The 16,785-nt window shown below is 53.3% G+C and overlaps 2 protein-coding genes across 7 annotated transcripts; both read left to right on the forward strand.

The window, feature by feature from the left end:
* Positions 1–807: 807 nt before the first annotated feature.
* Positions 808–9,344, forward strand: RBM42 (RNA binding motif protein 42). 4 transcript variants are annotated; one of them, XM_003127066.5, is made up of 10 exons: positions 808–1,018; positions 1,259–1,403; positions 3,177–3,261; positions 3,359–3,433; positions 5,689–5,754; positions 5,832–6,007; positions 6,487–6,819; positions 7,126–7,243; positions 8,818–9,012; positions 9,105–9,344. In XM_003127066.5, the coding sequence occupies exons 1-10, from the start codon at positions 891–893 to the stop codon at positions 9,215–9,217; spliced, it is 1,434 nt and encodes a 477-aa protein (XP_003127114.1). In that variant the 5' UTR covers positions 808–890; the 3' UTR covers positions 9,218–9,344. The 4 variants fall into 4 exon arrangements, with proteins under 4 accessions (XP_003127114.1, XP_020952841.1, XP_003127113.1 ...); XM_021097182.2 differs by lacking the exon at positions 5,689–5,754; XM_003127065.5 differs by lacking the exon at positions 5,689–5,754 and having other exon boundaries at positions 5,853–6,007.
* A 597-nt stretch (positions 9,345–9,941) lies between these two features.
* ETV2 (ETS variant transcription factor 2) lies at positions 9,942–15,812 on the forward strand. Of its 3 annotated transcripts, none has more exons than XM_084960825.1 (7): positions 9,942–10,390; positions 12,058–13,593; positions 13,687–13,800; positions 14,071–14,130; positions 14,352–14,810; positions 15,252–15,364; positions 15,598–15,812. In XM_084960825.1, the coding sequence occupies exons 2-7, from the start codon at positions 13,524–13,526 to the stop codon at positions 15,796–15,798; spliced, it is 1,017 nt and encodes a 338-aa protein (XP_084816951.1). In that variant the 5' UTR covers positions 9,942–10,390; positions 12,058–13,523; the 3' UTR covers positions 15,799–15,812. The 3 variants fall into 3 exon arrangements, with proteins under 3 accessions (XP_084816951.1, XP_020952864.1, XP_084816952.1); XM_084960826.1 differs by lacking the exon at positions 9,942–10,390 and having other exon boundaries at positions 12,883–13,286; positions 13,504–13,593; XM_021097205.2 differs by having other exon boundaries at positions 9,942–13,593.
* Positions 15,813–16,785: the final 973 nt, after the last annotated feature.

A 16,785-nucleotide genomic window follows, 5' to 3' on the forward strand; every position in this document is an offset into this window, starting at 1 on the left:
GCAAAAGGATAAAACGAAGCAAGACGAAACAAGCTGGGTAAAATATTAGTAATTGTTGAGAGGTCCATGGATGTTTGTTATATTAGCCTCCCTATGGTGTGTATTTTTTAAATATTCATAATAAAACATTCGAGGACTTAAAAAAAAGGGGGGGGGGTCAGCTGTGTCCCAAGAAGCGCACGGGCAAACCTACACACGGGACCTTCTGCGGTGATGAATCTGACTACTGTCTCTCGTGAACTATTCCTCCTACCCAGAACATCCCTCCTTATTTTCCATCTAGCAAAAGTCTTCAGATTTCACCTCTTCCAGGAAGCTTGGGTCAGGCGCCTCCTCTGAGCTTCCCATATCATGTCCCTGGTTTTTCTGGGGTTCACTGGCAGTGTGTCGTTCTACCCAGACTAGGACCCCACGGCCTCGTCCTGGGATGATGCGGATGTCAGTGTGCTTTAAAACTTCTGCAATAGGCCTCACAGTACCACAGGAGGGACCTCCAAACTTGCCCGAGTTCTCAAAGGTCCAGTTTCCAATTTAGGGACGGGGTCAACTGACTTTACAGCAATCTCATTAGCCGCTGTTCCTCCGTGAAGGCGTGGCCGTGGACACCTCTCTTCTGTAGACCCAGGTTCTTCCGTTGACTCGTTTTTCCGGCACGCTGATTGACCTATTTTCCTCCGTGGGGCGGGCCCCTTAGCGCTAGCTAGGTTCTCATTGGCCCTCCATCCAAAGGCGAGCACCGTTGGCGTATGATGTCATGTACCGGCGCCCGTCGCTTCCGATGATACGCCATCCACGGGCGCCCATCCCGACGAAGCCCGAGAGTACACAGCGGAACCGGCAGAGGCAATTGAGCTGAGGCGGTAGTAGCGGCGACACCCACGGCAGCAGCGATGGCCGGGGCGGGGCCAACTCCGGGACTCCCGGGTACAGGAGGACCTGTGGTCCCGGGCCCCGGCACCGGCATCCCGGGCAAGAGCGGCGAGGAACGCTTGAAGGAGATGGAGGCGGAGATGGCCCTGTAAGGCCTGCGACAGGGCGCGATAAAAGCTGTCCCAGAGCCAGAGCTGTCGAGCCTTGGAGCCTCTAGGCCACAATAGGCCCAAATTATGGCTCTATATTGGGGAAATGGGACTTCCGGGATTGTAGGGGCGGGAGTAAGATGGAGAAGTTGACCGGGATGAAGGCACTGTCGCGATATACCCAGAGTTCCAGAGTTGGTGCAAAGTCTTGAGCTGTGGTGTTTGTCCTGCTCCCCTAGGTTTGAACAAGAAGTTTTGGGGGCTCCAGTAACCGGAATCCCAGCTGCTGTGCCTGCGGTGCCCACGGTCCCCACAGTAGAAGCAATGCAAGTCCCAACAGCTCCTGTGATTCGCCCTATCATTGCGACCAACACGTACCAGCAGGTAAGGCTGAACTAAGACATGTAGGAGACCACACTACTTCGAACACAGTGTTTGTGTACAGAGAGCTATTGACATGTTGGCTTGTTGATTGATTAGCTTGACAAATATTTTATGTGCCTGGCACTGAGAACCCAGTAATGACAAAAACAAATGATATTTCTGCCCTGTGGCAGCTTATATTCTAGATCATGCTGGTCAGTAGAACTTTGTGCAATGATGGAAATGTTCTGTATCTATTTAAGATTTATATTAAAGTTAAATAGGAGTTCCAGTTATGCCACAGTGGAAATGAATCTCACTGGTATCCATGAGGATTCGGTTTGATCCTGACCTCACTTAGTGGGTTGAGGATCCGGTGTTGCTGTGGGCTGTGGTGTAGATCGCAGACACAGCTCAGATCCCGAGTTGCAGTGGCGTAGGCCATCAGCTGTAGCTCTGATTCCACTCCTAGCGTGGGAACCTCCATGTGCCACAGGTGCAGCCCTAAAAAAAAAAAAAGAAAAAATTAAATAGTTCCTTAGTCTCATTAGTCACATTCAAGTGCTCCACAGCCGACTGTATCTGACTTCTAAAAGACTTATAAAAAAAAAAAAAAACAGGTAAATGAAACTTGTTCGTTATCTCAATAAATAATTTTGGGGTGCCTTTTCTGCACCAAACACCATTCTAGCAAAGAACAAAACAGAGAAAAATAATCACTGCCATTTTGGAGTTTTATGTTTTACTCAAAGTAGAGGAAGAAGGACAGGTTTATCAACCAGTGTGGTCAGGGAAAGCCTTTCTGAGGAGGTGACATTTAAGCAGAATAAAGGGCACGATGGAGGGAAGTATGCAGATATCTGGGGAAAGAGTATTTTCAGCAGAGAGAACTGCCAGTGTAAAGGCCATGAGGCTGGTGCATATCCATCATATTCACGGGAGGGCGGGAAAAACAGTGTGGCTGGAATGGAGTGAGCAAGGAAGAGAGTGGGAGGAGATGAAGACAGAGAGGTGAGAGAGACAGATCTAGTTGAACGTTATGGGTCACCGTAAGGACTGTGGTTTTTACTTTGAGATGGGAAGCAGTGGGTTTTGAGCAGTGGTGTGATATGGTCCAACTTAGATGTCACCAGGGTCTCTCTGGCTGTGTTTGGAGAACAGACTGTAGGGGACTGGGAAGAATCAAGAAGTCTGAGGGGAGTTCCCGTCGTGGCGCAGTGGTTAACGAATCCGACTAGGAACCATGAGGTTGCGGGTTTGGTCCCTGCCCTTGCTCAGTGGGTTAAGGATCCGGCGTTGCCGTGAGCTGTGGTATAGGTTGCAGACGCGGCTCAGATCCCGCATTGCTGTGGCTCTGGCATAGGCCGGGGGCTGCAGCTCCGATTCACCCCCTAGCCTGGGAAGCTCCATATGCCCCAGGAGCGGCCCAAAGAAATAGCAAAAAAGACAAAAAAAAAAAAAAAAAGAAGTCTGAGGAAGAGGCTACCATAATACTCTAGGCAAGAGATAATGCTGGCTTGGACCAGGGTGGTAGCACAGGAGATGAGGAGGACAAGCTGGGCATAATTTCAGACAGTGCTAAGTGCTTTGGGGAAGATGCAGTAGGATGAAGAAAGAAGTTGCAGTTGGGAGGGGTTAAGGACACCTTTAGCTAGTATGATCCCAAAAGGCTCTCTGAAAAGTGATGTTTTAGCTGAGACCTAAAGTTTGGCAGATAGCCACATGGCATGGAGAATGAAACCCTTGGGGGGCACTGCACTGAATCAGCCCCTCACCCAACCTCCTCCCCCACAGGTCCAACAGACTCTGGAGGCCCGAGCAGCTGCAGCAGCCACAGTGGTTCCTCCCATGGTGGGTGGCCCACCTTTTGTGGGCCCAGGTAAGTAAGGAGTGATGGGGCAAGGGAACCAGGAAATCAGACAGGGTGGTGAAAAGGGACTTTCCTCACATCATCCTCATCTCTCCCTTCACAACAGTTGGCTTTGGCCCCGGTGACCGGAGTCACCTGGACAGTCCAGAGGCTCGAGAAGCCATGTTCCTGAGGCGAGCAGGTAGGTCGGGCAAGGGAATCCCATGATAACCAAGTACTCTAGTTTCAACTACTTCGCCCGCCATTTCATCCCTGTGATATCATCATCTTTCTAAAGCATAAGCCTGATCATGAACTTTCAGTTTGACCTCAATAAGGCTTCACTTGATCATTGTAAACCACCTCCCATACTGTCACTCTTAATCCCTAGGTTTTCTTCATAGCACTTCATACTTTATAACCAGTTACACAATTTACTTACCATGGTTATCTTCCTTTGCTTCCTCTAAAATATAAGTTCCCTGAAGGGCTGAAGTCTTGGTGTCATCACCTTTGGGATGAATAAAGCATCAAACATGCACTTATCCTCCTCACCTCCCAGTCAAGCCCCTACATCCCCTGGTCCCTTGCGGAGATCCCCATTTCCTCCCAAGGAGCTCCAAACATTGATGGGATGTGCCAGCAGGCTCTTATTAAGGTCCCTTCTCTCCCCTGTTCATTGTCACCCAACTTTAATTTTCCAAAACTTATCAGCTAAATCAAAATTAAGCTCACCAAAATCAACTAAAATCTCTCCTTTCCACATGTCACCCTTTGTGTCGTTGAGACGTCAGTTTTTGTGATATCACTTCCTTATGTGGATGAAAAAGACCTGTGTTCTATAAAGTTCTGGTATAATCTCTGTTAGATCCAACTTGTTAATTGTGTTAATTTTAAATCTTGTTACACTTGGCCACTCTCGTGGCATGCAGAAGTTCCCAGGCCAGAGATCAAACCTGCACCACAGCAGTGACCCAAGCCACTGCAGGGATAACTCTGGATCCTTAACCCACTGAGCCACACAGGAACGACTCGTTACACTTTTCTTTTATCTGACAATATGAGAAGGTTTAACTCCTATATTTTAATAGTTTTGATCAAATCTGACCTAGTCCCCCTGCACAGCTTCAAACCCTGCTGTGGCTCCCGGGTGTCCTCCAGGGGGCATACATGGTTCAGCCAATAAGACTGTACTTGGATGCCTACTGACCTCCTGACCTTTCTATTACAGATACACTAAACTGAAAAATGAAAAAATTTGGTTTATAGGCGTTCCCATCGTGGGTTAATGAATCTGACTAGCATCCATGAGGACACGGGTTTGATCCCTGGCCTCACTCAGTGGGCTGAGGATCCAGCATTGCCGTGAGCTGTGGCGTAGTTCACAGACACTGCTTGAATCTGGCATTGCTGTGGCTGTGGCATAGACCAGCAGCTGCATGTCCGATTGGCCCCCTAGCCTAGGAGCCTCCATATGCCGTGGATGTAGCCAAAAAAAAAAAAAAGGTTTGAAAATAATTCTTTTTTTTTTTTTTTTTTTTTTTGCTTTTTAGGGTCACACCCGTGGCAATTGGAGGCTCCCAGGCTAGGGGTTCAACCGGAGCTGCAGCTGCTAGCCTATGCCACAGCCACAGCAATGCCAGATCCAAGCCATGTCTGTAACTACACCACAGCTCAGGGCAACACCTGCTCCTTAACCCACTGAGCAAGGCCAGGGATTGAACACGCAACCTCATGGTTCCTAGTCGGATTCATCTCTGCCGCGCAATGACAGGAACACCTGTAAATAGTCTTCTTGGAGTTCCCACTGTGGCGCAGTGGGTTAATGATCTGGTTTGTCCCTGTGGAGGCACCAGTTCGATCCCTGGTCCAGTACAATGGTGTTGCTACAGCTGCAGCTTGGATTCGCTCTCCAGCCCATATGTTGAAAGTGCAGCCAAAAGAGAAAAAAAATGTTCTCTTTGCCAGTACAGTAATATTTCCAAGCTTAGCCTTTGCCTGACCAGCTCTTCATTATCCTTTGGGTCTCAGCTCACAGGTCCCTTTCTCTGGGAAGCCTTCTCTAGTCCCACTGGGCGAGGTCATAGGGCTCTTCTGGGCTCCCACCGCTTCCTGAGCTTCCTCCCCTGAAGCCGCATCACCCAGCCTGCACTTTCCCCTGTCCCAGCTCTGATTACCAGCTGTTGATCTCTGGTGATGGGTCTGTTCTCGCTTCCCAAGAGCTCATGATCTTTGACTGTGTCCCTAGCATTGCCCAGGACAGGGCCAGGCCCAGAGGAGATCATTAGTGGTAAATTTTTGCTTAATGAACAAATGCAAAGATCTCTGCATCTCCCAGAAGACTCTCCAGGCTTCTTCTCCAGGATTTCTTGGATGCTGAAACTCCGCACTTGCACACGCCTTGCCCCAAGTGTCCCAGGCCCCCATGACACACACCCCCATCTCTCTCTCCCACAGCTGTGGCCCCCCAGAGGGCCCCTATTCTGCATCCAGCGTTCATCCCTCACGTGCTACAGAGAGCAGGTGAGGGAGCCAGGGTCATCATCCCTGCCACGTAACACCCCCACAACCCTCTGACTCCCCCACTAACACCCTGACAGATTCTGCTCTTTCTTCTGCAGCAGCTGGACCCCGCCCTATGGCCCTGCGGCCCCCACACCAGGCCCTTGTGGGCCCCCCTCTGCCTGGGCCCCCTGGACCACCTATGATGCTGCCACCGATGGCTCGGGCCCCAGGGCCCCCCCTGAGCTCCATGGCTGCTTTGAGGCCTCCTCTGGTGAGTGTGGGCAGGGAACTGCAGGTCAGAGGTGCGATGGCCAGGATACCCGCATCCTGGCCTCATGGGTTGTGCCTACCGAGTTGGCTTTCCCCGCTCTTCATGTCTCTGTCCCTCCCTATTTCTTTCTATGGCCAGATCTTTCTGTTTCCCCTTTTTGTGAGTGTGTAGAGAGAGAACATGAGTTAGAAGTATATTTCTCTCGCTGCATCTCTGTTTTTCCTCTATTTTTCCTTTGATTGTCCCTCTCTGTTTTTCTGCCTTGATGTGTTTTTTTTTTTGTCCCTGTATCTGTCTGTCTCTCTGCCTGGGTTTCTGTGTCTCTGTGTTTGCATCTAACTAGAGACTCCTTTCCCCTTCTAGGTGTCTCTTGCTTGCTTTCTGACCCCCATGCTCTTGCTCTGTTGGACAGGATGGGGGTGGGAGTGAGGCCTGAGCCTGTGATCTGGTCCCCCCTCAAGCTCTCCTTTTGCCTGCAGGAAGAGCCAGCAACACCCCGAGAGCTGGGCCTAGGCCTGGGGCTGGGCCTGAAAGAGAAAGAGGAGGCTGTGGTGGCAGCGGCCGCTGGGCTGGAGGAGGCTAGTGCAGCAGTGGCCGTGGGAGCAGGAGGTGCCCCAGCTGGCCCTGCAGTCATTGGGCCCAGCCTTCCACTGGCCCTGGCCATGCCTTTGCCTGAGCCCGAGCCCCTGCCCCTCCCGCTGGAAGTTGTGCGAGGCCTACTGCCCCCGCTGCGCATTCCTGAGCTCCTGTCCCTGCGTCCGAGACCCCGGCCCCCGAGGCCTGAGCCACCGCCTGGCCTCATGGCTCTTGAGGTAAGCTGGGAGTGGGGCAGTGCTAGGGGGACAGAAAGTGCTGGTTGGGCAGGTAAGAGCCCATGGGCTTCCTCCCATGGAAACATGTGTCATCTTCTGTCCATAGAGGGAGGAGGAGCCCAGGAAATTGGAGGGGTTGGGAGGAGGTGGGGGAGGGGGGACAGACACACATACCTGACACCCCCAAGGCACATCCAGTCCTTTAACTATGGGAGTGAGAGGGCCAGGGGGCAAAGGAAAGTGGGGGAGATGAGTCCAGAAGACTCCAGCATCGAGCCCTTTGCACCCCATCCCTTTCCTCTGCAGGTCCCAGAGCCTCTGGGTGAGGACAAAAAGAAAGGAAAGCCAGAGAAATTGAAGCGCTGCATTCGCACGGCAGCTGGGAGCAGCTGGGAAGACCCCAGCCTTCTGGAGTGGGATGCAGGTTAGAGGGCTCAGGGCGGGGCTGGTGCTGCTCAGGCAAGGGAAATTGAAGCAGGCGACTCACACCCCTCTGTGGGGCAGGCACAATGAGCTGAGCCCACCTCCGGTACTGAATTGCCCTGTGAACAACTGTGTGTCTACTGTCTAAATTCAGCAGCCGATGTTTTGCTATATTTTTATCTCTCCATGTGTATGTATCTTTTTATGCTTTCTGCTCAGTCATTTAAAGCAAATTATAAATGAAGTTATCACTTCACTTCTAAATACTTCAGTATTCATCTCCTAAGAAAAGTGGTATTTTCTTTCCATGTCATTATACCATTAACACATTTAAGAAAATTAACAATAATTCTATGGTAACTCCGATTCCATTTGTACTCATATTTTCCCAGTTGTTCCTAAGCTATCATTGCAGCTGTTTTTCCCTGAACTAGGATGCATGTGATTTTATGTCACTGATTATCTTCCAATGAGAACTGTCTCCCTCCCCCCACTTTGCCTGGTGGGTAGTAGTTTTTTGAAGTGTTCAGTTGATTTGTAGATGGATGATCCCACCCTCTGAGTTTGTCAGATTTTTTCTGCCTGGGGTGACTTACTTTGTTCTCAAAGAGTGTCCTTAGTCACAGGAGCTGTGGGGCCACCACATTGGTAGCTAAGGAAGGGGGCCTACCTCCTATCCCAGTCCTTGACTTCTGCCTCTTTTCCTGGACCTTCTACCTGCCCCAGGCCAGAGCCATGGCAGCATCAGCCCAGATGTGGCCAGTGCAGGCTGTAGACCCTAGTTCTGTGACCTTGGGCAAGTCACTTAGCCCTTCAAGCTTTGTTTTCCTCATCTCCAGCAAAGGGATAGTAGTAATGTGTGCTCATAGAGGAAGATATTCTTTGGGCTGGAGCACATTTGGTCAAGGCTCTGGCCCAGCCCAGGGGATATGTCCAGGAATGGCAGCTGAGGTTGACCTTCGAGAAGAATCAGGCAGTGTGTTCTGGGACCCCAGGGGAGATTAGAGTGGGCTCTGCAGAGGAAGCAGAGCTAAGGAAAGAAGTCTGTGGTATTGGGGTGCCATTATGAGAGCCAGTAGGTGTCAGAGGCCCAGGGAATGTCCCCAGGGAGGTGTTTAGGAGACTAAATGATGCTGGGGGCTTGGAGGACAAGCCAGGGCTAGGAAGATTCAGGGGCTCATCATGGAAGCAGGGGAACTGGCCCTAGGGAGAGGCAGGGCAGTGTAGTTAGTTCAAAGTGAGGACTTGGGAGCCAGATGCCTGAGCTCTTGTCCCAGCTCTGCTGCTTCCCGGTTGACTTTGGGCAGGTGACTAGACGTCTCTGTTCCTCAGTGTAAAGGGTTATTGGGAGTACCACATGTGTTAAAACCCCATGGGTGCTTAGCAGAGAGCCTAGCACAAGGTAAATAGTCTGCAGGCATTGGCTGTTTCAACTGAGAGGGCCCTAGGCAGAGATCACTGAGGGTACAGAGGGAGGAGGGTTTGGGCGCTGCTTCCAGGGAAGGTGGAGTCATTTGATAGGGCAGACACTGGGCCACACAGTTGCATCCTCTGACTTCCTCTCTCCAATCCCAGATGACTTCCGGATCTTCTGTGGGGATCTGGGCAATGAGGTGAACGATGACATCTTGGCACGAGCCTTCAGCCGCTTCCCATCCTTCCTTAAGGCTAAGGTGATCCGTGACAAACGCACGGGCAAGACCAAGGGCTATGGCTTCGTCAGCTTTAAGGACCCCAGTGACTATGTGCGCGCCATGCGTGAGATGAATGGTGGGTGAGGCCTCTCCTAGGGTCAGTGGGCATGGTGGGCATCTGGCCTGAGCCTGACCCCAAGCCTGACCTTGAACCCTCCATTCCTACAGGGAAGTATGTGGGCTCACGCCCCATTAAGCTGCGCAAGAGCATGTGGAAGGATCGGAACCTGGACGTGGTACGCAAGAAGCAGAAGGAGAAGAAGAAATTGGGCCTGAGATAGGGTCTGTGGTCGGCACCCCTCCCACCCAGCCAGGCACTGGCTCCTTCCCAGTTCTTCGGAAAACCCTTGGCTACCCACCCATCCATCCTCCCCAAAACCAGTTTCAATAAATTTACGTTCATTTCCATCCCTGGTGGGCTTGGAAACACACTTTGGGGAGCAGGACTGAGCATCCCCCCACCTAGAAATTGTGAGGAGCCTTGAAAGTTTACACAGACATACACACAGATGGGCATTTTTCAGTCTCTGCTGTGTGTCATTATATCTTGAAACCTCTTCAGTACACGTTCAGTGCAGCCCATTCCACAGAAGAGGAAGGAAGAGGCTTAGGGCAAGGCCAAAGGCAAGCCAAAGCTCAGACCCATGGCCTCCTGACTCTAGCTTGTGTTCCCAGCACCAAGCTAGGGGTCTTCTGGGCCCCGCTCTCTGGAGCTCACAACCTTCCAGGCTTTCATCCATTCAGCAGACTCTCACTGAAAGCCTGGGCAGTGCTGGGAACACAGTGATGACTTTATTAAAATAGAGTCCCCGGCCCTGTTCCCTCTGAGCTCAGTGGTGCAAGATGGGTTTGGCCGTTGCCAGACAGTGACCGCCCAGAGTTGTCAGGGTTGGGATGGGGGATCCCAGGGTGATGACCTGAGAGTCAGGGGGGGCTTCTTGAAGGAACTGGCTACATCTGAGACCATCTCATTCTCTTGCTGTCTCTCTCTCCTCCGCTCTGCAGTTCTCATCCTCTAGATCTCTGAGACTGTTTTCCAGTTTCTGCACACTGCCAAAACCCAGCTGACTTCTCCTGCTCTTACCACTTTGAGTGTTTCTGTTTCTCTGTGAGTGCGCCCCCCCATTTTTAATTTTACGGCCTCACCCACAGCCTGTGGAAGTTGCCCAGACCAGAACTGAATCCAAGGCACAGCTGCAACAATGCCAGGTCTTTTTAAGCCACTGTGCTGGCCCTGGAACTGAACCTGCATCTCCACAGTGACCCAAGCCACTGCAGTCTGATTCTTTTTTTTCTCTTTTCTTTTTTTTTGGTCTTTTTAGGGCTGCACCTGCGGCATATGGAGGTTCCCAGGCTAGGTATCAAATTGGAGCTGTAGCCACTGGCCTATGTCACAGACACGGCAAGGCCAGATTGAAGCCACCTCTGCAACTTACACCACAGCTCACGGCAACGCCAGATCCTTAACCCACTGAGCAAGGCCAGGGATCAAACCCACGTCCTCATGGATACTAGTTGTGTTCATTAACCACTGAGCCACAATGGGAACTCCTGCAGTCCAATTCTTAACCCATTGTGCCACAGAGGGAACTCTGCCCCTCTGTTTCTTGTCTCTTTGTGCCTGTATCTCTCTGAGTCTCTCTCCTCTTTCTGCGTCTTTGAGTCTCCCCAGCTCCAGGCTTGTCTGCTTGACTGAAGAGGTGTCCACACAGGACCTTGAATGCCAGACGGAGAGCTTAGACTTTACCCTAAAGGCAGAAGCCAGCCTTGAGAAGCTGAGCTAAAGTTCAAGCAGGGGACTGGCATCACAGATTTGCACTTCAGAAAAAGCTGGGGTTCTGGAAGGAGGCTGGAGCGTCGACCAGGCAGAGGAGGGAGATGGCATGGTTCAGGCCAGGGGAGGGGATGAGCATCTCCCAGGGACAGAGCTGCCAGAACCCGCCCTGGGAGAGGGCTTGGGAGGGAGCCAAGAACAATGCCCAGGCCCCTCTCAGGGAAGCAGGTCACTCAGGAGAGGTATCAAGTTTCTGTGTTCCTGTCTCCCTCCCTGACTGCCTCCTCTGACGTCACATTTTCCAGTCTGGTTAGAGGGATGAGGGCCTCCCTTCAATGGCAGGAAGTGTCCTTCAGCCCCCTTCCCCCACACCTGGGCTGGACCACCCAGCCCCAGAACCCTCAAACCCCTTCTCCACATCACTGGCCCCCCTACTCCTGATCCCCTTCCATTCGCTGCAGGCAGGGGAGGAGAGGGCAAGAGGAATGATTCCAGAAGCATTTTTTTTTTCTTTTTTGGTCTTTTTTTAGGGCCGCACCCATGGCATATGGAGGTTCCCAGGCTAGGGGTCAAATTGGAGCTATAGCCACCAGCCTGTGCCACAGCCACAGCAACGCCAGATCCGAGCTGCCTCTGTGATCTATGCCACAGCTGATGGCAATACCAGATCCTTAAACCACTGAGGGAGGCCAGGGATCAAACCCACAACCTCATGGTCCCTAGCTAGATTCATTTCCACTGTGCCACAACGGGAATTCCGGAAAGGAGCGTCTTAAAAAAGATGTGCATTTTAAGTCCTGAGGAGAGAGAAAGATCAATCATGGGGCTGAAAGACAGATGGGCAGAGATGGAGGGGAGGTAGTGAGCAGAGTGAGAGAAATGGGGAGGGAGACAGAGAAAGAGAACTATGGGTCAGAGACAACACAACGGGGAGGGAGGTGGGAAAAAACCCAGAGAAGGAGAGAGACAGGAACACTAAAGACAGAGATGGGGAGGAACTAGGTGTCAAGGCCTTACTGGAGTCAGGCCTGGTACAACAGAGACCCAGGGCCAGAGAGACAGACACACATAAGAGAGGGCAGCTTCAGGGAGAGGAGGCCCAGGCCTGGTGGGGGCACAACCGGGTTAGATCCCTAGGTTAGATGGATGGAGGGCCCGGTGAAGCCAGAGAGCTCTGGCTCAACCAAAGCTGGGTCCATTCCCAGGACCCCCTCAAATACCTACTATGTGACCTGGTGAGTGGCTCTTCCTCTTGAGGCCCAGTTTCCCTTGTGTAACATGGACAGAAGAGGATTTCTGTTGGGGCTCAGTGGGTTAAGAACCCAACTAGGACCCATGAGGATGCAGGTTGGATCCCTGGCCCTGTTCAGTGGGGTAAGGATCCGGTGTTGCCGTGAGCTGTGATGTAGGTCGCAGATGCAGCTCGGATCCTGCATGGCTGTGGCTGTGGCTGTGGCTGGCAACTGTAACTCTGATTCGATCCCTAGCCCGGGAACTTCCTTACGCAGCGGGTGCAGCTCTAAAAAGAAAAAAAAAAAAAAAATTTGCATAAGTGTGTCCCAAATATTGCATGCATGTAAGTATATGTTACAAGTATACATGGGTGGGTTTTTTTGGCTGAGTCATTGGAAACAAATACAGACATCATAACACTTCACTCATAAATATCTGTTTCATAACCTTATAAAGATAGCTTCCATATCATAATACCATTATCACATCTAAGAAAATAACTAATTATCTCATATTCAGTTCATACTCTAATTTCCTCATGTGCCTAAACTATGACAGCATGGAAGGGCATGATGGATTCTGGAGATGAAGAAAAGTAGGAGGAAACGCACCTCAATTTCCCCTTTCATAAAGTCAGGGTAAGACTAGTACCCACTTCCTAAGAGAATTAAACAAAGGCCCATGGCACAGTTAGTAGCAAGCAATGAGCCCTCAAAAAATGTTAACCATTATTGTCACTGTTGTTATTGTTTATATTGTTGATGTTACTGTCTGCTGAAGCAGCCCCAGAACTTCCTCCTCAAAGCCCTCGAAGGGGAAAACAGCCTGGTGGAAGATCCCAGGTCGACCAACCAACCCCCACCATATCCCCCGCAGGCCCCCTGCGGATTGTGACGTCTGCTGACCAGGGGTCTGGCCGGAAATCCCCCTTCCTGTTGCAGATAAGCCTGGTGCAGCCCAGCTGACCCCAGGCCCTCCTCCCCCATCACCTCCCATGTCACAGGATCAAGTCCCCAAGCCCCCTTCCCCTCCCCATTCCAGTCAACCCAGAAACACCCCTCTGCACCCCAGGTCATGCCCATCCCATTGTTTCCCAGGCTCCTGCTCAAGTCCAAGACACCCCAAAGCTACCGTGGAGGCTTGAGGCCATCCCAGGGGGCAGAGGTGGGTGGGGAGGGGGTGGCACAGCTTGGCCCCGCCTCGGCCCCTGCAACTTGACCCGGGCTGCGACCCCCGCTCTGACGTCTTGGAAAATTCCCCCCTGCCCAGGCCCCCAGAGGAGGGGGTATGTGGTATGAAATGGGGCTGAGACCCCTGGCTGGGGGCACAGGGATCTGCCAGAGGTGAGCCATGAACAGGGGACTGGAAGACTGGGTGTCTGGGGGCCCTTCCTCCTGGTGAGAGAGAAAAGGACACTGGAGGCCAAGATTCCAGGGTCCTGGGGAAAGAGGGAGCAGAGGCCTGGATTCCTCCATCTGAGGGAAGCAGGGGATGGGGCCCAGACTCCAGGGTCCCCAAGTGTCACCAGCTCACCCTGTGCTTTTTTTTCTTTTGACCCAGAACATTCACTACTGGCATCCATGGACTTGTGGAACTGGGATGAAGCATCGCCACAGGAAGTGCCCCTGGGGAACAGACTGTCAGGACTGGGTAGGCTGCTGGGCTGAGGCCATGTGTGTGGGGAGCTTGCCCAGGTGGGAGCATCCACCGACCCTGACGGGGCTCTAACCTTACTGCTTGCAGAAGGAGCTGAATTCGACTTCTATTTCCCTGAACTGGCACTCCCAGGGGACAGGCTGACAGCGGAGACATACTGGAAAACTGGCTGTGGGCTGGGACCTCAGGGTGCTGGAGAAGGTGAGAGGCTGGGCTCCTAGGTCTGTGGGAGGAAGGGGGAGTGCCTGGATTCCCCGGGTTGAACTGGGAGAGGGATGTGGGCTTGAACTCCAGAGCTTGGAGGAGGAGGAGGAGGGGGCCAGGGTCCTGAGTCCTAGGCTTGAGTGAGTAGGGGCTGGGGTCACAACTCTCGTCCCGAACAAATAAAGAGCGCAGGTGAGTGGCTGAGGGGAGTCTGTAGCCACTGTGCACACCCCTCCCTAAACTCAGCTTCATCCTTATCTGTCCCAGGGATTCCACAGCCGGACTGGGTCTCCGCATTACCGAACCCAGAAGCTCCATGGGGCGCGGGTGAGTGTCTCCCACAGTAACTGGAGGTTTCGATTCCGCGATCTTGGAGGGGGAACGGGACTAGGACGGGGATGCCGGTGTCCTCAAGGTGGCAGGTCCTAGATCCGGGAGCGTGGGGCCTCAGGCGCCAAGGCTGAGAGCTTTGACTCCTAGAACCCCCGAGGGGGCAGGGGATCGGGACACCTGGGCTCCTCTCACTTGGGGTCCGTTCGTCCTCACAGAACCCGTCCCTCAGGCTCTTCCGTGGTCCGGAGATTGGACAGACCTGCCGTACAGCGGCTCGGTCCCTTGGAGCCGGGTCTCCCAGGCCCTGGGCCCCGCCCCCTTGGCTGGCTCGGAAGAGGCAGCCAGCGGAAACAGTGCCACCTCCGCTGAAGGTGCCAACTCTTGGTCGCGCGCCCCGGTCGCCGCCAGCTCCACCAGCTGGGACTCTTCTATTGGCCCTGACGGCGCCACCTACTGGGACAAGGGCCTCTGCGGCGAGCCGCGCGCGGACTCTGCCACTCCGTGGGGCGGGCCTTCAGGCTCGGACTATACCACCTCCTGGGACTGGGGGCTGCACACGGATTGCACCACCTCTTCAAAGGAGTACCAGGGTTCAGATCTCACCACTTCCTCCGTACCGAGCCAGCAGTCGGACCGTGCAACCTTAGCTCATTATCCCAAGACGAACCACCGAGGTGAGGTTCCCGAGACTTTGTCCCCAGGGAGAGGACCCGGAGTCTAACGAGGCGGGGCCTAGGCGCCTTAGGGGAGGGACCTGGGAAACTGGCAGGGCTCCAGAGGGGAGGGGACCGTGCCCTTGCTCCTGGGTCTTGAGGGAGGAGAGGACTGAGACACTGGCCGTCTTCTGGGAAGCAAGGGACGAGGACCAAGGCTCCTGGATTAAGTGAGAAGAAAGGGATGAGGGTCTGGCTGCCTAGATTTCCAAGGTGGGGCAGCCAAACTCCTTAATCTTAGAGATGGGAGTCCCGGATGCCTGGGTCCCCGAGGCCAACTCTTGGGTCCCTTATATCCGGACTTGTTGGTCCCGAGGAGGAGAGGATCCGGACTCCTGGGTCATCGAAACGACATGATCTGGGACCAGGGAACCTGAGTGTTCACGTGCCCCCACCCCGCAGGTCCCATTCAGCTGTGGCAGTTCCTCCTGGAGCTGCTCCACGACGGGACGCGTAGCAGCTGCATCCGCTGGACGGGCAACAGCCGCGAGTTCCAACTGTGCGACCCCAAAGAGGTGGGGCAGCTTCCCACCCCGGCCAAGTCCCGTCCCTGTCTGCTAGTGATCCCTTAGCCTCGCCATTCGCTTTGCCTAGCGCTAGGCCCCGCCCCCCGCCTCGCCCTCATCTCAACTCTGCTCCGCCCCGACTAAGCACTGTGCAGACTCTACCAGGACCACCCCCCCACGCCCATCTGTTGTCAAGGCGAGCCCCTCCCGCCCTCTCGGACTAAGCCGGGCCTCCCAACTAGGTGGCGCGGCTGTGGGGCGAACGCAAGAGGAAGCCCGGCATGAATTATGAGAAGCTGAGCCGAGGCCTGCGCTACTACTACCGCCGCGACATCGTGCTCAAGAGCGGGGGGCGCAAGTACACGTACCGCTTCGGAGGCCGAGTGCCAGGCCTAGCCTATCCCGACCGCATGGGGGACGGACAGGGAGCAGCGACCCAATAAAAATATCTGGTCAAGCCTTGTTGCCAGTGCTGTTTGCATCCTTCCCACTGGTACCGACTAGATCCTCCAGGAAACCTGTGCTCACCACCACACCCACATCGTTCCCCGCTTCCACCCCTGTGATCCCAAGTCACACCGTGACCAAAACAGACACAGGACCCTTAGGGGACCTACTGTGTGTTCACTGTGTGGTGGGCCATGCAGAGGAATCAAATTCAGTAGCCACTGGCCTGCCTGCTTTGTGCCTGCCCTGTACTGGGACTTGTACATGAAACAGACACAATCAATAACTTTCGAATTTACCCACTGTGTCCCCCTTTGAGAGGACTCAAGATTCCAAAGAGGGCTTACTGTGTACCCTCCCTGTGCCGGGGCCATCAGCGAATTAGACCTGGTGCTTGCCCCCCCAGTCACCTATTCTGTTTTCCTACTTCAAGCTAAGGGCCATAGAACTTAGATCCCAAGGAAAGTCTACCCTGTTCTGGGAACAACTGAGCGCTTAAAGAGAGCCTACTGTAGGCCATGCTGGGGATTCAGTAATGACCAAGACAACCTGGAACCCTGCCCTTAGAGAGTTCACAGTCCAGTGGGGAGACAAAATCATTACCAGATGGCAGGGACAACCCACCGTGGTCAGGGCTGGGATGGGAAACACAGAGGGTGGGGGTGTGGGTGTGGGTTGTTCTCGGGGAAGACTTCCTGGACCAAAAAATAGCTGATATGAGAAGTCAGGTGGGCAAAGAATGTTCCAATGGGAGGAAACAGCATAATCAAAGGCCTGGAGGTAGGCCTCACATCACTATTCAAAGACCAAAAATATCAATGTGACGGAGTCCCGTCATGGCTCAGTGGTTAACGAATCCAACTAGGAACCATGAGATTGCGGATTCAATCCCTGGCCTCGCTCAGTGCATTAAGGATCTGGTGTTGCTGTGAGCTGTGGTGTAGGTCACAGATGCGGCTCAGATCCCACATTGCTGTGGCTCT

Source organism: Sus scrofa, chromosome 6 (genome assembly GCF_054392235.1).
Source record: "Sus scrofa isolate SSC_HxYL_T2T_F1_AM1 chromosome 6, Sscrofa_HxYL_maternal_Yorkshire_Landrace_v2.0, whole genome shotgun sequence".
NCBI classification, from domain to species: Eukaryota; Metazoa; Chordata; class Mammalia; order Artiodactyla; family Suidae; genus Sus; species Sus scrofa.